The sequence below is a fragment of the Manihot esculenta genome, chromosome 11, assembly GCF_001659605.2.
Source record: "Manihot esculenta cultivar AM560-2 chromosome 11, M.esculenta_v8, whole genome shotgun sequence".
NCBI lineage: Eukaryota > Viridiplantae > Streptophyta > Magnoliopsida > Malpighiales > Euphorbiaceae > Manihot > Manihot esculenta.
Genome location: NC_035171.2, coordinates 29238391 through 29264281, shown reverse-complemented (window position 1 = coordinate 29264281; position 25891 = coordinate 29238391). Strand labels below are relative to the sequence as shown.

At 30.5% G+C, this 25891-nt stretch overlaps 3 protein-coding genes across 6 annotated transcripts; 2 read left to right on the top strand and 1 right to left on the bottom strand.

Moving 5' to 3' along the window:
* Window positions 1-15609: 15609 nt before the first annotated feature.
* LOC110625769 lies at window positions 15610-17477 on the bottom strand. 2 transcript variants are annotated; one of them, XM_021771398.2, is made up of 7 exons: window positions 17246-17477; window positions 17073-17167; window positions 16854-16962; window positions 16564-16577; window positions 16031-16132; window positions 15774-15944; window positions 15610-15725 (listed from the first exon to the last, which is right to left on the bottom strand). In XM_021771398.2, the coding sequence occupies exons 1-6, from the start codon at window positions 17475-17477 to the stop codon at window positions 15804-15806; spliced, it is 693 nt and encodes a 230-aa protein (XP_021627090.1). In that variant the 3' UTR covers window positions 15610-15725; window positions 15774-15803. The 2 variants fall into 2 exon arrangements, with proteins under 2 accessions (XP_021627090.1, XP_043817419.1); XM_043961484.1 differs by having other exon boundaries at window positions 15610-15944.
* Window positions 17478-17622: 145 nt separating this feature from the next.
* Window positions 17623-22455, top strand: LOC110625770 (trigger factor). 3 transcript variants are annotated; one of them, XM_021771401.2, is made up of 8 exons: window positions 17623-17754; window positions 18240-18352; window positions 18439-18482; window positions 18584-18669; window positions 18759-18867; window positions 19527-19540; window positions 20567-20668; window positions 22163-22455. In XM_021771401.2, exons 1-8 carry the CDS (start codon window positions 17710-17712, stop codon window positions 22295-22297), a joined length of 648 nt encoding a protein of 215 aa, XP_021627093.1. In that variant the 5' UTR covers window positions 17623-17709; the 3' UTR covers window positions 22298-22455. The 3 variants fall into 3 exon arrangements, with proteins under 3 accessions (XP_021627093.1, XP_021627091.1, XP_021627092.1); XM_021771399.2 differs by having other exon boundaries at window positions 18566-18669; XM_021771400.2 differs by having other exon boundaries at window positions 18439-18488.
* A 411-nt stretch (window positions 22456-22866) lies between these two features.
* LOC110626121 (signal recognition particle 14 kDa protein) lies at window positions 22867-25560 on the top strand. The gene is made up of 4 exons (XM_021771873.2): window positions 22867-23021; window positions 23296-23389; window positions 23502-23611; window positions 25254-25560. The coding sequence occupies exons 1-4, from the start codon at window positions 23019-23021 to the stop codon at window positions 25407-25409; spliced, it is 363 nt and encodes a 120-aa protein (XP_021627565.1). The 5' UTR covers window positions 22867-23018; the 3' UTR covers window positions 25410-25560.
* The last annotated feature ends 331 nt before the right edge of the window (window positions 25561-25891 follow it).

Genomic DNA, 25891 nt, shown 5'->3' with positions numbered 1-25891 from the left:
ATTTCTCTAATTTTTTAAAATATAAAATTTTAATTGAAAATTAATTAAATTTTCTTAGAATTTTATATTTATTTTAAAAAATAATTAGTTTAAATAAATTAAAAATTTTGCTTAATTTAAGCAGTAAGACTTTTTTGAAGATTTTAAAATCTTCAAAACATCTTACCTCCCTTAAAAACATTTGTTTCAAATAAATTCGTTACTCTAAAATTCATATTTAATCTCTATATCTTCATCCCAAACATAGTAAAATGACGAAAGGTTTTTGAGCAAAATAAGAATACTCTCAAAAAGACTTCGAAATGTTTAGAAAATACACTTCAAAAATTTTTTAAAAATATTTTTTAGTCCTTTATTTTAACAAAATTAACAGCTTAATCTTTTTATTTTAGAAAGTCTTGTTTTTGTTTTATTTACTCTTTAATTTGGACATTGGAGATGTCCATTTGAATTTCATTCAATCTTTATTATTTGAAAAATACAACTGTATATTCAAGTGCAAAGATAAATTCTCTCTTGAGAATTCATTAACTAGGAGAAAAACTTGATTTCAACTAGAGGGATGGACAAAAGACTAGACAGAACAAAGATATATGGACTAGTTAATTTATTTTCAAAATAGGAGGACCAAATAATTAATTTTATTAAAGTAGAAGGATTAAACAGTAATTTTTTATTACAGACCTTGACCTAGTCATTACCTAGCACTTCCGAGTAAAGAGCAAGTACATTTTTCGTTCTAAAAAAAAGAAAAGAAAAGAAAAATACACTTTTCAATTAGTGTGTTTTCTTTTCAATATTACATTAATTTAAATTATATTGTATTAATATAAAAGATTCCTAAATATTAAGATGTGACTTCAAAAATAAGAAATTGAGTTTTATTGATTAATGACTTAGGTAATTAATTGTATTAATAATTTATCCTATTAATAGTTTAACTTATTTATTAAATTATATAATTCTTTTGTCTTTGATCGGGCACCCCACTGTGCTTTTCCTTAGTTTATGGCTGTTTTTTCAACAGTATCTCATAAAAAATCCAACGTAAATTCTCTATGTTGCAGCATAATAGATTTTATCACTATACACGGTACTTGTTAATTTATAATATTTATATCATAAAAGTATAAAAAAATATATTATCATGTTTTAATTGTTTCCTGCTTCAAAAGGTCCATAAAATATAATTAAAAAAAGTCTTTCAATCTACTATCTTAATGTGTTGAAAGAAAAAGCTTTATCTAAAGAAAAATACGACCTCCTAAATGTATGCATTAGATTAAAATTCTCTTTTTTTATCTTCATAAACTTTCCCCTAAAATTCGTGTTAAACATAAAACGTTAATTTTTTTTTTTTTTTTATCATGTTTCCAAGTAAAAGTGGTTGAATTTATAATAACGGAACTTGCGTAAGGCAATAAATTTTAGAAGTGGTTGAAAGATGAACTTTTGTTTTAACCTCTTATTTTTTTTAAAATATAATTTTATCACAGGCACCCTTTAAAATATTAACAATTTCAGCGAATAATGTGTGAATATTTTTATTAAGATGCAATTTTTATTAAAAATATAATAGTTCCTCCATCCATAATTTTTTTCCACATATTAAAAAAATAACTTCTTTTATTAATTTTTCAATTATATCTCTCTTAAAAATATTAAATTTTATTAAATATTAAATAATATTTTAATAATAAATGAGAATAAATTTTTAAAATAAAATTAAATTAAATACGATTACAATAATTAATTTATATATTAACTATATATATATATAAAATAAATAATAATTTTGAAATAATAAAAATTATGAGAGAATGTAAATATATTTTTATTGTTTTAATCAAAATATATATATATAATTATTTTGTTTTCGAGCAGATGCAAAAGTTCATTCATGAATCAGACTTAGATTTTTCAATTTTCTTAAAAGTTTAAATATACTTTAATCATCAATATGTCAAAATATTAAAATTGGTAAATGTAATTGATAAAATAAATAAATCCTTAAATATTAATAAAATTATAAAATTAAACTTGTATATTAAACCCCAGTCTTTATTTATTAGTAATAGTAATTATTATTATATGAAACCATTTAAATTTATATATTTTATATCTAATTAATTAATAATATAAATTAATTTTTATATAAATTGAGTATATATTAACTCATACCGTAAATATATAATATTTCATGTAATTTCATTATATATTTATATTACAAATTTATATAAATATGATATATAAAATTTTTTTTAGTCATATATTTTTATGTAAAAAAACATAATTTATTATAAATATTAATTAATAAACTCAAATTATTTTAAATTTAATTAAAATTAAATTGCATTGAATAATGAAATAATAATGAAATATTGAAATTGTTTTCCTTAAAAAAGTTACCTATCAGTTACCATCCCTACTCTATGACATGGTCTGAGGCCCAAAGGATTTATATTTAGTTCTTAAGCGGTGTGTATATCTATATCTGAAAAAAAAAAAAAAGTAGAAAAAGAAAAAGGAAAAGAACATGGAAGCTCAAACCATTTTGAAACATACCTGAATATGAATAGGAACTTTCTTTCCCGTCAGGCGAAGCGATCGTGATCCTAATCGATCGGTATGAAACAGGAGTAATTTCTTCCTGCGAAACCAATACATGATCACGAGGATACATAGCAGCCAAGAAACATAGAGAATTGAAAATCACAACAACAAGGCTCGTTAATTTCGATAAATAAACAAATTTTTTGTAAAAGGCTGAAATGCAACTTAAAATAAAAAAGAAATGGCCTTTTAATAATTTTTGTAAAAAAAGTGATTCAGTGGGAAAGAAAAAAAAAGTTAAAAACAAAATCTCACAGGCGTCTTTTCGGTTTTTGAACAGCATACAGCAAAGTCGTTGAGTCAACGCCTGGGCTACACCAAGTCAAAGCACAACGAAATTTCCTGTGATCTCGAGAATTAAAAGACTTCAAATGCACATCACCTGTTTGATTATTACCTTAAACAAAATTTGAATACAAACTTCCGATCAGAATATAGGAGGATATAACATATTGTTCAGCAACTATATGAAAGAAGATCATTTTCTACTCAACCAAGCAAACCTGCATATATGTACCTGCAAAAAGCAAGTTGAAAAAGGAAAATTACAGAAGTTTTCCCCCAGCCATCAACCAGAGAGAGAGAGAGAGAGAGAGAGAGAGGGATAGATGATTCTTCGTACGTGACTGCTAAAGCAACCGGCGAGGAACTGCGACTCCGAGTCACTGACGACTCCAGGCCAAATGGAAGTCGGCTCGGTGAGCTTTCTTATATATATTATTAATTGGAATCTTTAAGCAAAGTGTTTTAATTAAACAGAAACCTGTTGCTCCCTGGCTTCTGATAAATGGATTTGTAATGCGCAACTCGTCTGCACATGCCGAATGTCTGGCTGCTTGTGGGCCTCAACGTTGAAGAAATAGCTTAGAACTTCCATTTTAGAAAAAAAATAATAAAAAAAGAAAATTGTAAACAATGAGAACTACCGGTGCCAGGTGTCACCTCTGAAGATTATTCTAATAAATAGATTTGAGCCCAACGATGTTTAACGCGTTGGAGACTTGGACGCTCTCCTCGGCTCAACCGGCAGAAGGGACGAGAAACAAAGCGAATGCGCAGCAAGTAAACGAAAAGTTTATTATGAATAAATAACTATTTACAAATATAAATATATTACTTCAATTCGTGTAGGTTGAATATATATTTATACATTTATATTAATTTAAATAAATTTATTAAAAATTTAAATTAAAATTCTAACATATTTTATTTCTAAATTTATAAAAATCATTATAATTAAATATAAATTAATTATATTATCAATAATTTATTAAAAAAATAAAAATAAATTACACCTATTATTAATTATATTCTAAATTTTATTAATTATGTTATAAATCTTTATAAATTAATAAATTTTTATACGAGTATATAATAATATTGTTTTATGAAAATTTAAACCATAAAATTTTAATACTAATAAGTCGAATTATCGAATTATTTTTTTTATTTTTTATAAATCAATGTGATTAATTCATATTTAAATTTTCATAAATTTAAATATTTAATAAATTATAATTTTAATTGAGATGTTTAATTAGTCAACACAAAATATATTTAACCGATATATGTCTTAAAAAATGTCATAGAATTTTGTTTTTTTTTATTAACCACATGATCTTCCACATACACAAATAGTTGAAAATTACTGAACAAATCCCTAGTTTGAGCTTAGAGTGTGGAATAATAGTTAAATAATTTTTTAGTTTTTTAATTTAAACAAGCCTTTTAACTATAAAAATAAATTAAATAAATTTAATATACCCTTAAAAGATATAAACATTTAGAAGTGCTTTAATTAAATTATAATGATATTTAAATAAAGAATTGTTTAAATTTAAAATTTATTTTAATTAATATAATTAATTTATGAAAATTATAAAATAAACAACGTGATTCAATAAGGAAAACTTTAGTGAAAATTGCGAATTTAACTTTATGGTTTACAATTTTTTATAATTGAATTTTAAAAATAACTAATTAAATTTTATATTTTAGACTTTTTAATAATTACACTCTATTATTTATTTAGTGATTAATAAACTAACAGAAATACGTGTATATACTATATAATATAATATAATTATTAAAAAAAATTATACTTTTTAAATTATTATAATTCGAGGAATTTAAGGTAAAGAATATCAATTTCGTAGAATTCTACATATAATTATCTCATATGTGATTTTTTTTTAAATTATATTATTATTACTACTACTTTCGTTTCAAAATATTTGTAATTTCAAATTTATTCATCTAGAAATTAATAGTTTTAATTTAAAAAAATTATAATATTTATTTAAAATATCTTTGAATAATGTTTTTTTCATATTAATATTAAACAACTTAAAAACTATTAAGAATATCTATTGAAAATAAAAATGAATGTTATTTTGAAATTCTCAATATGATAGATAATATAAGATAAAAAAATTATTTAAAATAACAGTAATTATTATTATTATTATTATTATTATTATATCGCCTTGTCATTATGCCTATGTGTCGTTGATTCAGGGGTGCTTGCCTTAATTTATAAAAATTAGTTTATAAGTAGGGATGGCAACGGGTAGGGTACCCGCGAAATTGGGAGTACCCAAATCCGAACCCGATTATATATAAAATTCTCAAATCCGTCCCAAATTCGTTTAGTATTTTAATTTTACTACCCGTACCCGTTCTAAATCCGTTTAGCAATACCCGCACACTATCCGAACCCGATCGAACCCGATTTTTATAATTCAATTCAATGATAAAAAATTAAAAATTTACATATTATAACCCAAATAACAAGCTCTCCATTTTTATAATTCAATTCAATGATAAAAAATTAAAGATTTACATATTATAACCCAAATAACAAGCTTGAATTAGGAAATTTAAATATACTAAAAGTAAATAAATATATTACAAATTTATCATAACACAACCATTCATCAATTATCTATCCAACATAAAATTTTAAACAAATGAAGTGTTCCAAAAGTTCATTAAACTACATTGATTGAATATAAAATATATTCAATTGGTCATTTCAATCTCCAACATCAAATTGTGCTTGAAAGTTTCAAAAAAACAAATACAGAAAAATTAGAATACCACAATTGCAAAATAATACACATTATCATAAAAAATAATAAAATAAAAAAGAATAAAAATCAAACTTACATATTAAGATTGTGAAATGCATGATTTAATTCACATCATTCTCAGCATCCCATAAACAAGATATACTCTCATTTGAACAACCAGCTACATAGTAATATAGAAAAAATTATTAACATTTATTAGCTTTACATTAAAATAAAATAAAATAAAAATAAAAATAAGAATTTATTATTGTAATTACCTTCAATTTCTGACCATAACCAATTTTGTGAGCACATCAATACTTCCAAAGTATCTTCATGGAGTCTACTTCTATGAATACTAACAACTCTACCTCCAGTACTAAAAGCAAACTCAGATGCAACTGAAGACACATGTACAGCCAAAAAATCTCTAGCAATCATTTGTAATGTAGGATATTTTATCCCATTTGTCTTCCACCAATTAAGAATATCAAATTCTTGCATCCATGGCAAAACTGGCTCTTCAAGATAATGATCTAATTCAGATTTCACATAAACACTAGTGGAAGAAGAGTTAAGAAATGCAACTAGATTACTGAAGTATTTCTTCAAAGAACCTTGATTTTCTGAAATTGAAATAGGTGGAACTGAAGATAAATTTTGAGATTTTGGCTTGAAAGCTCGAGATTGGTAATCATTAAGTAAGTTGTAACAAGTAACCTTAACTTGCTCAATCTCATTCGATGTATTATCACCATAAATCATTGGAAAATAGTATTCCACCACTTTTATCTTGTACCGTGGATCCAATATGACAGCAACAGCCAAAACAATGTGAACCACACTCCAATATTTTTCAAATTTTTCAAACATTCTAGCAGACATTGACTTTATAACATCATCATCAGAACTCATCCATTCCACTATTGAATTTCGCAATTGGCAAATCGAAATGAAAAAGCAATTAGAAGTTGGATATTTCTTCCCAGAAAATATTTCAGTGATGCTATGAAAAGTTTCTAATTTTTCCGCAACTCTTTTTGTCATTTCCCAATCATCATAAGTAAGCACATCCTTGTAACTTTTTTCCCTAATTTTCAATCTAGTAAAAACATCTTTGTACTCAATTGCAGTTTGAAGCATATGATATGTTGAGTTCCATCTTGTTTTACAATCTAAACTCAACTTTTTTGTACAAGTAATCTTCAATTGTCTAGCCATTTCTTCAAATTTTTCTACTCGTTGAGGAGAAGCTACCCAAAATACTACACTATCCCTAATCCTTGAAAGTGAACTCTCAATAGTGGCCAACCCATCCTTAACAACAAGATTTAAAATATGTGCACAACACCTCATATGCAATACAACCCCATCACATAAAAGATCACCAAACAATTTATCAACAACAATAGAAACCATACCATCATTAGTAGAGCAATTCTCTACAGTGATTGTAGAAATTTTGGTCTCTATATTCCACTTGCTAAAAGCCTCCATTAGATTTTTGGCAAGCTCTTCCTTAGTATGAGGTGTTGGGACACACAAATCTATATAATAAAAATAAGAAAAAATTAATAATCTATCAAGTTAAATCTTATTGAAAACAAATCTTCATAACAACAAAGATAGAGAGATAAGAAATTTACCGCAAAATTCGATTTTGTAGCACCCAAAAGTCATCAATATAATGTGCTGTGATAGACATGTAGCCTTTCTTTTGATTTGATGTCCACATATCAGTAGTGATTGCTATTCGACTCTTGAGTTTCTCTAAAGATTTGTATAATTTATTAAACTCAACATCATAGATATCCAAAATATCTTTCTTAATGGTATTTTGAGAAACCATTTTGAAGAGTGGTTGAAGGCTGGCAACAAACTTTCTAAATCCCACATGTTCAGTAATGGAAAGTGGATACTCATGTAATATAATGGCACATGCTAACTCCCTTCTTGATTTTTCTTGATCAAATGTAAAGTTTCCAAAATGCACTTTTCCATCATTTCTTATATCTATAGAAATCTGCTTTTGTTTCTCTAGACATTTGACTATGTCTTGATTGCCTTTCTTTGCACATTTCTCTATATGATTGTGCAAAGACTTAGTCCCATTTTTGCTATTAGCTTTGAGGCTTGTCTTACAATAACTACAAATTGCCCAATCATTCCCACTATGATGGACTTTTTCAAAATGATCCCAAACAGTTGATGTCAACTTCCTTTTCTTTCCCAAATTGCTAATTGGAGGAAGACTTATAGTTGGATTTGAAGCGGCTGGCAATGAATGAGAGGGATTGTGTAATACCCGGCTCGAGTCCGGCATCGGAATTCTACTTTCCGATGGAGTTTCTGATGTCGGAGGTCTCTAGTAGGGTTTAATTTCTGTTTTTCTCACATGTTTTGATATGTTCATTAAGTTTTAAGTATAAGGAAATGAGTTTTTGAGTGAAATGAACCAAGGCAGAAAAGCCAGGTTCGGCCGCCGAAGTTGAGGTTCGGCCGCCGAACATGCATGGCTTTCGGTTTCACGATAGGCCGCCGAAGGTGGTCTGGCCAGCCACCTATAAATGGCCCTCAGTCGGTTGAAGCGGTAAGAACACCGTTTCTTTTGTCTTCTGAGGTGAGATCCTGCCCTTTGTGAGTCTTCTTTCATGTTTTCATGAAATCATGCAAAGATTTGATTAGTTTTTATGATCTTTTGAAGGTTTTTAACTAAAAACTCAAAGTTGTGAAGTTTGGAGAGTTTGAAGGAAAGTTGCTCCAAAACTCCACGTGAGGATCATTCATCTACTTGTTTTCACAAGGTAAGTGAAGATCCTGAGCTTGTTTGTATGTTTTCTGAAGGTTTTATAGGGTTTATAGAGAGAGATGCATGAATAGGGTTTTGTGTGAGGTTTTGATGATTTTTTGCATAGAGCTTGTTTTTCTGTTGTTTGTGTTGTGTGTTTGGGGTTTTTAGGTAGTTTTTGACCCCTTTGAGCATATACATGAGTGTATGCAAGTTGAGAAAGTGTGGTGTGAAGCTGGAGAGGAGTTTGATGCATTTGGCGAGAGGCAGGGCAAGTTTCTGCCCTGCTGATGAACTCAGGTTCGGCAGCCGAAGGTACATTCGGCCGCCGAACCCCTGAAGAGGTGTGAGGAGGTGGCTTCGGCTGCCCAAGCTTGCCCCCGAGCTTTTGGACTTTCGGCTCTGGAGGGAAGTTCGGCTGCCGAAGGTGCCATCGAAGGTTAGAGACTTTCGTCTCTGGAGTGCCTTTTGGCCTCCGAAACTTGCCCCCGAAAGGGTTCGGCAGCCGAAAGTGGAAGTTCGGCCGCCGAAGGTGCTTGAGTTTCGTCTCTGGAGAGGACTTTCGGCCGCCGAACCTGCTGCCGAAAGTGTTCTGTCCAGCTTTTCTTTTGCATGCTTTACATGAGTGTTAGAGTGAGTTTAAGGGGATTCTTGGGGAGTTTAATAGAAGTGGTCATAAGCTAGTTTGGTCCCTCATTTCAGTCTATCTGTATAGGTACAGACCAGAGGAACCAGAGAGAGCAGCAGTGAGTTCTGGTCCAGAGTTTTCAGAGCCTGCAGAGTCAGTCCAGTTAGCCAGAGGTGAGTGGAACTAAACTTAATTCTTTTACTTGCACAATGGAATGTTTTAACATATCTCATGCATCATGAATATGCAATAGGTTGATTGCATTAGTATCCACGAATATGTTGCATTGCATCGTTATTTGGTGATGTGAGTGAATGCTGAATGATCCAATAGTCTCAGACAGGAAGTCCAGGAGCCTTTGACTACGCCCTGGCAGGTATAGAGAAGTCCAGGAGCCTTTGACTACGCCCTGGCAGGTATATAGTAAAGTCCAGGAGCCTTTGACTACGCCCTGGCAATGGTAAGTACAGAGGTGTTATATACACATATATCTATATGACAGGAAGACCAGGTGCTCGATTCTACGCCCTGGCACAGAGTTACTGGGACTATGTGGTGACAGGTTTACTCTTGATGTGGCTTGTTTGTGCTATGGTGCATTCCATGAGATCATATTTTACTGAAATGTTTTACTATTCTACTCACTGGGCTATAGAGCTCATCCCACTCCCTTAACCCCAATTTTGCAGGTTCAGTGTACAGTGTACATGGACAGTCCAGCAGAGTACAGGAAGAGTAAAGAGATTTGTAATAGCTTAGAATGGACATGTATTATTAAAGAGATGTACTAGTTGTGTATACAGTTAGACATGTGCTTGACCTAGTGATGTATGGTTTATACATGATCTGTATATGTATATATGTTTTGCTGTATGTGAAAAAAAATCAGGCTTAACAGGTATTAGTTAACCCAGCTAGAGTAAGCTCTAGTCAGGGGTACAGAGTACAGAGTACAGAGTACAGAGTACAGAGTACAGAGTACAGAGTACAGAGTACAGAGTACAGAGTACAGAGATAGTGCATGCACAGGTTAAGCCTTGGTTCAGAAAAGAGTTTTTATTTTCACAGAAAATGTATGATCATGTATGAGTTGTACAGGTACACAGAGAATATAGCAGGCTTGCTACGGGTTCTGGCGGCCTTAAGCCGACCTGAATCCTAGCGCCGGTGACGGTCCATTTTGGGGTCGTTACAGATTGATTGGTGTAGATGGCTCCAATTGAGAATTGGTGGAACTATTAGCTGGCTGAGTGGTTGAAGAAGGTTGAGAAATAGTAGTAGCTTTACAACTCGCTACATCTTCGGAACTATTAAATGTTGACAGTTTAAATATTCTAAATATGAAGAACAATAACATGTATTAGCAAACAATACATAACCATAAGAACAAATATAGTAACTTAATCAACAAATAAATTTATTTAAGTCAATACATAACCACAAACTAAAATAACTACTCAAGTTCACCTAGTTAATAATCAGATTAAGTGGGGATGAACTATGGCCTTCTCTAGAAGTGTGCATTAATTTTAGGGAAAAGGGATTTCCATTTCTGAGCCAACTTGTAAAACCATTCTTCTCAGCAGTAGGGTCAACCAGATTCAATGGTTTATGAGAATGACGCAATCTGATATTAGTGGAGTCACCACCTGATGGAACGATCAAGGGTGCCCCATCCCCAACAAGCCCATCAAAACTTATTGTTTTTACAGTATCTGATTGTAATTTCAGCCAATTTTCCTTTTCCAAAACCATTTTAAGTGCCTGAAAAAAGAAAAGAGTATTTTTTCTTTCATGTTTCTAGCATAATTCCAGTATGTGTTACTTTACTACTAAACTAGCAGTTCCGAAAATAGATAGCTACTGACTACAACAAGCATGTCAGCCAGAACCCCCAGTTTGCAGTATAATATTCAAAACAATATTGACAAATGCCAAGCATCCAAAAAAAACACAAGAGAAGATGACAACAGCAAAAAGAAAGCTTAGGAAAACCCCTGACAAAAGATGCTCAAAAAATCAATCCATGAGACTAAATATATCAATGTGCCAAAAGATGTAAAGTTTATCTGCATAACATTTAAACTGGAAAATACATTAACCTGGTAAGTGAAGAGTTGTCTCCGACTGGGAAGTGGGAGATGTCGCCACACTGGAGAGAGAGAAGGAGATATCGCTGACCGGAGAGAGAGAAGATTTATCGTCAACTGGGGAGAGAAATGAGACGTTGCCGGTGCCGACTGAGCTGCCGGCACTCGTTAAGTGAAGTGGGGGAGAGATGCGTTGACTGGGAAGTGGGAGATATCGTCGACTGGAGAGAGAGAAGGAGATATCGCTGACTGGGGAGAGGAAGCAGATGTCGCCGGTACCGACTGGGCTGCCGGCAGTCGTCAGTGAAGTGGGGGAGAGGCGTCGATTGGAAATTATGGGAAGGGAAGGGGGGAGAGAGGCGCCGACAGAGAGAGAAGCTCGAGTAAAATGAAAAAATGAATTAGGGATAAGGAATTAGGGTTAGTATAGCTAAACGGGTTCGGGTAACGGGTATCCGATCACCTAATCCCGAACCCTATCCGAATCCGAGACGGGTAAAATTTTTCAAACCCGAATCCGTCCAAATTCGTTTTGTAAATATCCAAATCCGTCCTAATAGGGTTTGGGCGGATCGGGTACCCGTGAAAACCCGTCCGCCTGCCATCCCTATTTATAAGTATCAAATATTTATAAGTCAATTTTCTTATATGTTATTAAGAATATATATTTATAAATGATAGATAAAAATTGATGTGTTTGGTTAAGAGTAATTTATAATTGTATTCATTATGAAAATGACTAAAAAGAAATAAGTTTTTTTTTTGTAATTTTAATTTTTTAATAAAAATATTATAATAATTTAATTGATCAAAATTTATAAGCAATGGCGTATAAACACTAAAATAAAGAGTCAAGGACCAGGTCTTTATTTTTTTATGTATTTATAAACTTATTATATTATTTTAAATAAATGATTCATTTAAATTTAGAGCTTATAAGCCGGTCAAAAAACTTATAAACTAGGCAAACACCTTCTTATTGTTTATTTGTATTTTAGGTCAAACACCCTAATTTGTATTATTTAATTGTAGTAACTTAACATATCTCTAATTTTGTTTTGAATCGAGGATTTGAAAATTGAGAGAGTAGAACTTAATACCTTTTAAATTTATTTAAATACACTTATCACCAGATTAAATCTGTAAGTGTATATCTCTAACTTTTTATTTTGATACTTGTATGTTGCTTTTATAAATTAGTTTATTAATTAAATTATTATAATATTTTTATTAAAAATTTAAAATTATAATATGTATACTCAATCAATAAAAAAATAATTTATACCTTTTTATTCATTTTTATAATAAATATGTTTATCAATTATTTTTAACTAAACACATCAATTTTGTACCAACTTAAAATTTAAAAATATTATATAAATTTAAATAAATTTATAAGCACTTCATAATTATAAACTAAATTTCATAAATAAAGCTAAATATTCTTAATATCATGTCCCTACCACCTTCACAGGTGAGCAGTATTCGATTCAAACAAAAAAATCGATCGAACCGAATTAATTTAAAAATTCGATTCGATCTTTTATTTAATTCAATTTGATTCGATTTTTAATTTCAAAAATTTCGATTATTTCAGTTCGGTTCGGTTTTGATTAAAAAAAAATCAAACAAACCGAACCGAACATATTAATGATAATAATATATTATTTTCAATAATATAGAGAAATCAAATCATATCAAAATTAAAATATTTTAATTAAATTTTAAAATATTAAAAATAAAGTGTAAAAAATAAAAAATTTATTAAAAATCGAAATCGATCAAACCAAATCGAACCGAATCAGACGGTTCGATTCAATTTTCATAAATACTAAAATTTTTATTTTTGGTTTATTCGGTTCGGTTCAATTTTGAACCGAACCGACCGAATGTTGACCCCTCCACCAGCTTTATATTTTCCGTTAACACAGGTTTTGATTTAAATAAATGGTGTAGACAAATTAAAAATAAAATTAGAGAATGATGTTTATGCTCTGTTTAGATTAAAGGAAAATAAAGGTGATATTGCTTTGCATCTTTATTGGGATATTGACTCTTTCATCATTGAATGATGGCATATCTAAGAAAAGTATTTTTTTTTTTAAATGAAGAAAAATATTAAGAAAACCATATGAAGGTCAAAAAATAAATAAATAAATAATATATTTAATAACAAACCCACATCCAATTATTTAAATCGGATCAAAGACAAAAATATGATAATCCGTAAAATGTCTAAACATTCGTAAATTATAATAAAAATTACAAATATTCAGAATCCAGTTAATTAGAGGGGTTCAAACAATAACTCCGAGTTTACATTCAGTTCAAACCATACAGGTAACAAGCCTTGAACACTTAGATTGAATCTCAAAGAATGGGGAATCAAACAAATACTAGGACACCAAATTCCGCTGAATTTGATGTCCACACTAACAAAAAATTCTTAGTTCATCTCTAATAAGACAATTCATGATAGAGATTAATTTCATATTTTAATTTTATAAGAATTTAATTCAATTAAATTCTTTTCTTATAATTTTTTTTTAAAATAGTAGAATTTAAAATTTTTTAATATTAAAATTTTTCATTATGTATAAAAATATAATCATAAATGATTTTAAAAAAATTCAATTGAATCCTTTTTTTATAAAATCATTTATACCAAACAAAAAAGAAAAAAAATTTAACTAATACCGGCTATATAAAAATCGCTTCCACCAAATATTTTTACAATAAATTACTTACAATCAACCCTCCAATGTTTTTTTATCTTGCAAATCCAAATTCAATTTTCAAAGAAGATAAGGACAACATCTATAAATAAAAATTATTATGCATGTCTCTTACTTCACTATTAAAAACTATCCAAACAAGGGCTTAAGAGATGTTGACGATTATCATGCTTTTAATTATAGCTATTTGTATTAAAGTATTTCATAAAAAAATAATTTATTTGTATATTATTGATAGGAAGGATTTAGGAAGTTTAACAAATATATTTACTTTTTTAAGGAATCGTCAAGGTCAAGGTCTTTATTTATATGTATTTTTCATAATAACCTAAATGCTATATTTCTTGGAAAAAAAATACTATATTTCAATTTTAGTTTAATACAATTTATCGTTAATTAATAAATTTTTTTCATATTACATAAATTAAATAATAAAATTATTAATAGATAAAGTTAATTAAAAAATTAATTTATTTGTATAGACAGTTAAAAAAAGTGATTAAATGTAGAATTTATCATAAATTTAATTTATTTATATAGATAGCTCTATAATTTTTCCCTAATATGCCACTCTGTCGCTGACTCAGCTTCACTTCCAGCAGCTTTGCAATTTCTTCGAACAGAGCTTTTTTCTATTAGATAAATGGAAAAAAATAATAACAATGAGACAATGACATTAGAGAAGCTGACCATTATCATTCTACTAATTATATCGACAGGTTAAAAAATTATTTTTAATAAATTAATTTATTTGTTTATTATTGACAGGAAGGATTTGGGAATTTTTTAAAGTTATTATTTTTAAAGGAAAATGAAGGCCCTTGTATCAATGCTGTTATTTATTCACATTATTTTAATTATGTTATGCTTAAATATTTAAGTTTTTTATTAAGACATATTAATATTATTAAAATTAAAAATAATATATAAGGGTTATGAACAAATTGATAAGTTTAAAAGCTTTGACTAAAAACTATATTAAAATAAAACTTTTAATTTTAATTTTAATTATAATATTTGGATTTTTCCTGTGTCCTTCTCGCTTAGAAATAAGCATTTGGAGAATTTTCCTGGTCGGGATAGCACCGCAATGGATATGCTACTGCAAAAATCACAATATCCAGGGGAATTCAAAGAATATTTTTAATATTTAAATTCATATGAAATTTAATTAAAATTTATTTAAATTATCTGAATTCCATTTAAATTTAATTATTATTTTTCTAAGTAATATATTTTAATTAATAATTTATAAAAATATATTTTTATTCATAATTTTCATTTTAAAAGATAAATTTTAATTTTAAATGAAAAAATATAAAAGATTTTATATTTTATTATAAAATATATTTTTATATTAAATTAATTATTTATATAAACAAATTTAAATATCAAATATATAAATTCTGATTTGATTAGGATTCGTCATAAATATTAATTATTAAATTTAAATTCATTACAAATTCAATTATTTGAAATTAATTTACTAAATAATATTATTATTTAGAGTTTTAGACATTTCACTTCTTAATTTACTGTTGCATGAACCGTATAGAAATTTTAATTCACTCTTCCTGTTTAGCATGCTAAACAAATCAAATTTGGGCAGAATAACGCTTATGAACAAAGTTCTAGAACAAAATCCAATAATTTTTCTGATAAAAAAATCAAATAATTTTTCTGATAAAAGAAAACCAAACAATTTTGATGCCATTAGGAAAGCGTTTGAATATCATAACACGTTTGAATATGTACAATACTTTGAATTTGTTGATATTATAGACAACTGCAGGAGTTCATATGTAATTTAAAATAACAAATATTTCTATGATAGTAGAGAATTATCATTGTACCAGTGCTCTACAAATCTGGGAAGCCTCAACTTGATGTTTCAGTTTTGATTTCCTCAAGCTCTAGAACAGCATTAAATCCAAAAGCATTCCCAGGTGTGAACAACTTCTTGAGTTCTTCTGGCTTTTGGATAGTGGTAACTTTGTCGTCCTTCACATTCAGATTTTCCTATTTTGAAAAAAGAAACTTAATATTCATTTCAGTTGAATAATAGCAAGCAATGCAAAGATAGCAAGATAGGTGAAATGAATTGCCTTCTTCACATAATTTGCAACGGATGAGGTAATTATTTCTAGTATGACAAAGTTGGTTACTCGCTCTTCGCCAAGAATCTGTAGGAGGAAATCACGTGGGACCTGTAGAAATCATGAGCGAGCTATTTCAGAACAAGAAATTAAAATGCTTAATGATGCAACTTCCTCAAAAAATTCAGATAAAAAAAAAGGAAAATTTACCAAATAAACCAAATACCATAAAGTAAGCTTATCTCTTAGAAACTATTTTCTACGTATAAGTTATTTTTTATAAATAAACAGAATTTTTGTGCAAACAATTTTCATTATCAACTGAAATAGTGCATTGAAGGCTTGAATTCCAGGAAGGGACCTAAGGGAAAGAGACATGCAAGCTTACCGTTCATCACTTTAAAAATAATGTCCACATATGGAAAGAGTAAATAAATTACTGCAGTGTTATAAGGAATGGATTACAATATATAATTTCATTGCCAAGTCATCATGATGTGTACAGTCTGGATTGGCAAGAACAAAGGAGTTAGACCACGTACCTTTGATGATTTTCCTGGATTGGCCCCAAGATATATGCAAAAATACAAGTAAATAAATTAAAATGGTTAGAATTCAAACTTTGATGGAATTCAACCAATTTTAACTGAATTAAATTCAATTAAATTTCACCTAATTTTATAAAATGGAATTCAACCAAACACTGTGCAAAGAGCTGAGCTGCTTATACTTTTCATTTAGCAAACGGATTTCCTAGCTTGAATTCATGTGGTATCAACAGCTAAACCAAACAAATCACTCATAAAGGTGATATGAAAACAGCATGTCTTACCTCCCTTTACCTTTCGAAACCCAGGAATTGGTGGCGCCGAGCGACCCAGATCTATCAAAACCTTATCAAACACCTTCTGTGTCTCATCTCCAGGCAACTCCACTCGCAGCTGAAAATTGAATTTGAAAGTAATAAAAATTTCGCAACAAAATATTGCTTCTTTTTGCAACTGGGTTTGAACAATGATGAACAGAAACCAGTAATTGCACAAAGTTTAACCTGAATCTTGTTTTCTTCCCTGGACTCTAACACTACTTCAGCATTTTTCAAGGTTATTGCATTGTCCTTTGGATCTGTAATCGACGCCTCCAACCCTAATAACAAGCAAAAACAGCGAAAATTACTCTCAATAGTTAATGATTGATAATTATAATTTGAAGCTAAGATTCCACCTGAACCAACTGCTGATAGAGGCTGGCCCGCATGTTGAAGAACCCTTCTCCTCTTGGGATTAGAAGAGAGTGACAATCTCAAATCAAGGCCTGCTGTGGAGGTGGTGGCGGTGATGTTCCTATTGGTAGAAACGTAATTGCAAGAGCAGTAGCTCCTCAGGGAGAAAATCGCCATTGACAATGATGCCATGCTTCTTGTATTCTCTAAGCTATACTGTAGCCATAAAATCATCTCCCTATTCTTTGAGAACAAGCCCAAGCGCAACTGCCAACTGCATCTGTCAATTCAAATCATCTGTAGACGCCGTCGTTTTTAATTCCCGGACCCAAAAAAACGACGTCGTTTTAGAGCTCGGATATGAATCGACGTCGCTTCATCTGTGAAGCGGGTTCCGACATCTGAATTACTAACTGATAACTGATAAGGGAGCTTCCAATTAGAGAAAGGAAGGAGAAGACGAAAAATGGAACTAGCCGTTAAAACCCGTTTCTGGGGTTTAAACTCCAAGGTAAGTAAATTCTTCTCCCTCTCGCCCCTGTTCAAATTCTTGTAATCCTGAACTTGTTTGCTTCAATTTGTATGTGAAACTTGGGGATCTTTCATTTGATTTTGTAGGTTATAAGTGTGTTTGTTGAAAATGCTAAATGAATTTTGTATTTTATGAACTCAATTGTTACCGACTCCCAGCTGCACTTGTTAAGCATGTCCGTTTCATTGTATGCTTATATGCATACACAGGATTTTCATATTTTATACACAACTTTGCTTAGAGAGTTATGGGTTTCAAAATTCCATTTCACTCTCATTTTTCTTCTTCATCATCTTTCCTTTAGCATGAGCTGTATTGTAATCTAATTATTTTTATAATTAATAAGGTTATCGGTTACGTTTTATCTCTTTCATCATCAATGGTATTTTTTTTTTCTTTTTGTTGCATTTTGTTTAACTTAAGAAACAAGAGCAATAGCTAAGATGAATGAGTTTTTCTTTCAGTTAATAAATCACAAACGTACACTAGATGTCGCCTTTCCAAATATTTCTTGCAAATCAGCAGCTTTTTCCTATCAAACAAGAGACTTATCTCAAGGATATCGTGTTAGGTTAAGGTAATGTTTATTGAATTTTATGTCATTTCTGGTAGTTGTAAACCAATGAAGTTGCTTGTTTTACCAATCCCCTTGCATTTTTACAGGGAAAGCCACAGATGTTTTTCTCCTGTTTTTGTTGTACTATCAGGTGCAAGTCCGATTATTCTCCTTCTAGTAGTGCTTTGAATGTTCTTGCTAGTGCTAACATGCTCTTGTTTAGATTTTTTACAACTAATCTACTTAATTCAGGTGGACAAGATGTTGAAGTATCTTCTACTCAGTTTGAAGAATTCTCAGTAAAATCTTCAAGTACAAATGAGGCTGGAGAACTAAGGGTATGAGGTGATTGATGTACTCCTTTTGATCAAAATGTAACTGGTTAAAACCTTTTTTGTAAATACTAATTTTATAATTTTTTGAACAGATCAGTGTAGAGATATCTGGTTCGAGAACTAGCGAAATATTTGACAACGTGTTTGACAAAATGGTTGCTGCAGCGCAGCCAATTCCTGGCTTCCGACGGGTAAAAGGAGGTAAGATATTATATTTAAATTCACTAGCTTACTTCTACTGCAGAACTATTATTCTTTGCTGTGGTTAACCCAGTTGCTTTTATTAAACATTAAACCTGGCTTAGATTTGATGGCTTCATTGAAGAACGTCCTATATGTCTTAAATACACAGCTCTTGCAGCCCACTTTGATATGCTGCACATGTGTGCCTGTGCAGTAATGTGATTAATTATAGTCCCCACTCCCCACTACATAGATAGTGTGGGACTTTTGGGAATGGCAACACCACCATTCATGTTCTCACTTTTACTTGTAGAATTCCGAAGAAAGATAGGAGAGAAACATGCTATTTTAATCTAGAAGATGGCAGCATGTGCTTTTGAATCTCCTTCAATTTAAGTTTGATTATGGAAGCATATTTCATGGAAAAAGGAACTATGCTGTAAATTTATTCATCAATATCAAAAATGTTTGTGTAGTTGAAATGATAACCTGTCTGCTATTTGTTATTGTCTAAATTTATATCTCTGTACTCATATTTTTTCTTACTTACCTTCGAAACTCTCTCTCTTAGAACATTCTTTTAGATTTTTCTGTTTTTTCTACTAATCAATTGCTAACTTTTCTTTTATTACTTCTGTTGGCTGCACTACATATGTCGATGGCTATGAAACTGCCAGGAAAGACACCAGATGTAAGTTTCTGCATCCTCTTTTTGAAAAGGCTGTTATTAGCAATGTAATCTAAAGCTGTTCTTCCCATGTAGTGCTCACTTTCTTGGCATGCTTATTTACTGTTACCTGCCTATGATTTGACATGTATCTATGTCCAGCATATCACTTTTAAATAATATTGAATCTTGAAAATGCTGTCATGAAACTCGAGCATATGCAGATATGCCCACACAGTTGCTGGTGAGTGTATCCAGTTTGTTTATTGTTTTGTATTTATTTTACTTCCACCATGCTATATTGCAATGAGTTTGATCCCAAGTATTTGGAGCTTTGCTGTTTGTGGAATTGCTGAACTGCACTTCAGCCTGTAATTATGTTGTTAATATAATCAAGTTGTCGCACCTGGAACTTCAAAGATTAAAATCATTTTGTTCCAGACTGCATAACACGGACATGCAAAATGAAGTGGGGATTGGAAACATAGATATTTAGGGGTGGGATGGTGAACCGTGTATGGCTGCCACTTGCTACTATGAACAATGTAATTTAATTTGTTCACCCCATTTTCATCTTTTTTATAGACTTACACTGTTTGGTTTTGGTGGGGTGGGGGAGAGAGAGAATATAATACAGGTCCAATCCTTGCAACGAAGGGACTGGGTTTATTTTTCTTTTATCAAAGCAACTTGTGTTTGGTCGTGTGAACTATTTTTGGGAGAGCAAACAGTACTTCCTTTCTATGCAGATAAGACCGTGTGTACTTATGCATACACTCAGACTGATTTAACTTTTATATACTTGAGCATACTCTTGGACTGATTTTATTTATGGGAATTTCTATCAGAACCCTTTTATGTGTAAAAAGTGAAATTTACTTGGTTGATAACTACGCTTAGATGAATAGATGAATCTAATACAATGGTAAAAAGGACAAAGTAAAATGAAAACAAGGTAACTATAGAAAACACCTAAATTTACAAGTACTTTCACATTTACCTTTTATTTCAATATACGACATGTTTTTTATTGTTTATCATTTCTATCAGATACCTAGAGACGTTTTGTTAGAAGTCCTTGGACCTTCCAAAGTTTACAAGGAAGTGATCAAGACAGTTATTAACTCTACTGTAGCTGAGTATGTTGATAAGGTAATCAGGATCAGATCTGTAGTGGAATTCAGATTTTTATTTCTTCTCTCACAAATCATCTAGAAGTGCTTCCTTAAATATTTAATACTGTTAGCATCTTTGTTTCTTGCTTATATTAATGCTGAGAATTTTTTTGGATACAATTACAAGCTTAACAAGAGTCATTTCAAAAAGGGCTAATGATCAGAAAGAAAAATTGCCAAAAATAGATGTGTTTATTTGAGTTGTGGCCTCTTGAACTAAAATTATCAGCAATGGCCATAAAATGGTGGGTTTTCTCTTAAATAAAGGCATATGCTTGTGATGACATGGAAGCCAATTCATAAGTTGAACCCTTCTCTTTTTATATTTCTTAGTGCTGACTGAATCTCAAGTTTTGTTATAATATTAAATTTAAACTGGAAGGCAAAAGAAAATGGGAATAAAAGCACTACGAATTTCAAATTATTAAAATATGCAGGAAAATATTTGTAAAATCCTAGTCTGCTTGGTTTTGTTAAAATAATCAATACAAGTACAGTGCATCATCAAGTGGACATGGTTCAGACTTCAGAGAGAGAAACAAGTGGGTGGTTACAGTGACACATAGTTGGATAACTTAAATGTGCTTTTGCATGAAACTATAGAATTGATGCTAGTGGTTGGCTAAATCATATGGATATTGTGGCAATAATATTTTCTTTCACCTGTGCTCCAAGACATGTTGTGTTACCGACTTACAGTGGACATTTCTTTGGCCCATTCCTTTATTGTCCATTTTCTGGAATTACATTACAGTTTTGCAGTCGACGGAAAAATTGAAACCTAAGATCTGATAGTATCATGTCAATGTTTCCTGGTTTGCACAATGAAAAAATTACTACGTAGTCCCTGTGGTATATGTAAACTCATCAGTTAGTTCATTAGTTTTGAAAAGTACATTAAAACGTTTCTAAAGTTTTAAAAAGTATGCTAATTAGTCTCTCTATTAATTTTAGTTATTAAGTGTTGTGGAAAAACAATGCACTCAATATAGAGGGACTAATTAATAAATATTTTTACAAAATTGAAAAACCAACTAATAAGTTTTCTCGTACCACAAAAAGTAAATAGTAAAACACTTGACTGCTAAAGCTACAGAATGACTAACTAGTATATCTTTTAAAACCTCATATGTTTGATTGTATTTTTTAAAACCGTTGGATTAACTAAAAAGTTTTCTCATATTACAGAGACTAAATAGTAACTTCGCCTTTTCATAATTTTACACCATAATGAATGAACCAGCCAACATTTAAATCCTAGGCAAGAATGCTTGTACCAATTTCTTGGCATAGTTTTTGTTCAATGTTCATTCATTGGTGTAATTGGCTTCAGAAACTCATGGTACTGTTAGGTTCATAGCATGGTCATTTTGCTAATGATTAGAATTGATACTTGTTTCTGTATGTTATTGAGAATGAAAGTAATTGCTTTTGTTTCGTGTTTTTTTTTTTTTTTTTTTACTTTCTGCAGGAAGGTTTAAAAGTAAATAATGACTTGAGAGTCAAGCAGAGTTTTGAAGAGCTTGAAGATATGTTTGAACCAGATGAAGAATTCAGCTTTGATGCAGTCCTTCAGCTTCAAGAAATGAATGAATCAACAAATTGAGACTTGAAAAAACATTCTGTCTTTCTATTTTTAATTTTTTTAATATATTATACATTGTTTGAACATGGGTTTAAGATGAAGGGAATAGAGGCATATCACTTGTGTCTTCATAAGGATTATTTTATTATGTGTATTCTCAAGGACTTATTTTGAGGCTCTCTTGATTTCACATTTCCATTACAGAAATTTTCAAAAGTTTGGCATAACAAAATTTTACATTTTTTTTTAATTAAAGAAAAAAAATACTTTGATCCCCAATTTCTGTAAAAATCAATATTTTGATGATTATTGACTGAATAGAGGTTTAAAATTTCAATAAATTTTGGTAAAGAAAAATAAATAGATCAGCTCAACCCTTTATCATTGTGGCTAAATACTTAGAGAGTTTTAAATTAGTTAATTTTTTATAAAATCTTATAATTTTTAATATATATTTGAATTGAGTAACCAACTAATAAATTTTTTCCGAGGGATTAATTGATAATTTTCTCAATAAAATAGAACAAGAATCTAATTTGTTTCTAATGGAGAATAGAAGAACTCGTATGTGAACTTTTTCTTACCTTGAGGAGTAACCTGTAATTTACCCTTTATCTTTCTGCACCTGATCTACTGCTACAAACAATAGAGCAATGCTGAGAGAGTTGAAAGTGGGAGAGGGAGAAGGTGGACTGCCGCTTGAATTCTACTTGCTCCGCATATATCAATCAAACGCTGAATCATGGTAACCCTCTTCCCTCTTTTTCAATCATTATATTGCAATTCTCTGTATATGTGTTGGGTTTTTCTAATCCGATTCTAGCTTTGATTTTGGATGAATTATTATGTGTCGCAGTCTTAGGGTTGGAAACTTTGCTCTTAGAATTTGTAATTGTGTTTGATGTTATCTATAAGACTTTGTAGATTTTGCTGGAGAATTAATTAATCGGATTTTATTCGTGGTGCTTTATCTCAACAATGTAAATTTAAGCTATTTTTGTTTTTCATTTTTTTGGTAGGTTCTTCTACAATTAGACCCTTTTCTTAATGAACTCACAAGCATGTTCGAACACAGTACTGAGAAGGGAAGTGTTTGGGTCACACTCAAACGATGTGAGTATACCGTCCTTTGCTTTCCCAATGTCTTTCTCTTTTGGGTATTTGGATGATGAAATTTTGAGGAGCTATCCATGGGATGTTGATTAATTGCATTTCTTTGTATTAGCATCCTTGAAGTCTAAAGTGCAGAGGAATAAAATGGGAACTGTTGGTGAACCCCTTGAATATAGGTGTCTCGTCCGTGCAACCGATGGCAAGAAGACGATTTCTACTTCGGTATGCACCTTTACATTTTCTTTACAAGCTATTGTCTTGGTGCTTAGATATATTGATTTAAAGGTTGTGGTCCTATTTTAGAAGTGCTATAGTGTCATCTGAACATAAATCTGGTTGTGGAACATCTGATGTCAACGTTTGAATTAGAAATTTATTTGCTTCAATACTTAGTGAGACCAAGAAAAAAGATTTAAACCTTGTAGTTTAGGAAAAGAAAATTTTATGTGAATGCAGCTAACACATAATTTCATGAATAAATTAGATGTTGGCGATGCTTGCTTGTTCATTTTGTTATTGCCAAGTAATTTTACTCCTAAAGAACTCTGTTCTTTGGGCTCCCCCTTTTATTTCCATTTGGAACTATCATTAGCTCATTTCTTAAACATCCTGATTTCTTTTTTGACCACTTGACTATTTGAGTTCATGACATATTTTTTGGGAAGTGACTTGATGACATTGTAAAAGTACTTCAGAGAGAATTTTTGGGGATTGTCTGTCCAAAAGAAATGGAATATTGTTCTTGCATTAATGAAATTACGGTTCAAACTTCTCATATTTTAATTTGGAAATTGTTTAGAGTTGCATCATGCTAGTACAATGATTTGGCTTTACCTAATTATTTTCTCTACTTGTCCTCTTTCTGTTTATTTATGCATGTCTTTTTAAAATTTGGGTACTTTGTGTTATCCATGCCCCTTTTTATGATCTCGTGGAGGGTGACAAGAACCGTTGATTCAGATCAGTTTCTCTGCAGATGGGAAGAATGAATCAATTTGTAGAAAGGTGCTTTTATAACTTTAGGGCGGGCTACATTCTTTTTAAAATTGGATCTTTGAATGAGTTATAATACACAAGTCATAATGTGACAGGTGCTCCAATGATTTATATCGTTAATTCTATGAAACTTTTATGCTATACATCACACTGGATAGATATCATATTTCTGATATATTTGCGGCCATCTCTAGTCATAATTTTTATTTATTTTGTCAAATAATAAGTTATTCTATTTTCTGCTCTGTTGCCACATAAGTGGAACCGTTTAAGAATTTGAGGATCTTATAAATACAATTTGTACTTTCTATTCCCACTTGATCTCCATTTTAGGCCTTATTTGGTTCAAAATAATCTATTTCCAGGGAAGTTTAATTTCTGGGAAGTACACTTCCAGGGAAGTTATTTACTAGAAATTATGTTTTATATGTGTTTGGTTGGTATGTTAAATTCCAGGAAAATAAAAATGTATTCATGAAAAGTATGTATAAAAATGACAAAAATATCCATAAACCTCCATCCATATACTCAATCGTAGAAAAAATAAAAAGGATAAAATGAAAAATAAAGGGAGTAACTTGAAGTTCTTGGGTTGGGTTGAGGAACTCACTTCTCTTGCAAACGGGAAGTAAACCACATCTATTTCTTGGGAAGTCATAAACTCATGATAACCAAACAAACTAACATTTTATACTTCATGGGAACTTGCACTTCCCTTGTAAACTTACCCCAACCAAACCAACCCTTAGTGAATTGAATTTGCTTGGTTACTGTTAGCACTTGTATATTCTCCTTGTGCTTTCTGGTTCTTTTGTGAATGTGTTTGTGTAGGTTGGCTAACAGGGTTTCTTTGTTTATGGTTGAAAAGGTTGGGGCAAAGGATCACCAGCGCTTTCAAGCTTCATATGCAACTATTCTCAAGGCCCACATGGCTGCTTTAAAGAAGAGGGAGAGAAAGGACAAGAAAAAGGCTGCCTTAGCACATAAGCAAGAGGGTGGCTCAAAGAAGTCCAAGAAAGCCTGAACTCCTGTTTTTAACTTGCTCTTCAGAGGAACAAAGTAGTACTTGTTTGGTCTTTGAGCATTTACAGAGATTGAAGGATGAGATTTTGTTTGATTGCCCTTTTCTGGGCGTTGTAATTTGGTTAACATTTATACAAGAGAATTTTGGAACATTATGGATCCAATGGGTTGATTGAATTATCTATTATCATTGAATTATGAAGAAAAAAATTCAAATGTATTTTTATAAAATCATGCAAAAGTTTAAATTTCTTTTTTTCAATTTTTCAAGTAAAAAAGTATTAAATTCTTTTATTTCAAATAAGAAATTTAAAAGAAAAAGAAAAGAATTGAATTGAATTCTCGTAAAATTTTTAATTTCAAAGAAGGCTTAAAAAAATTTTAGTTGGAGTGTTGAAAAATATATTTGAATTCATAAACTCTGAAAATACTTGCAATATTGAATTAAGAGGAAATGGCAAAAACCCCAGAATTATTTTTATA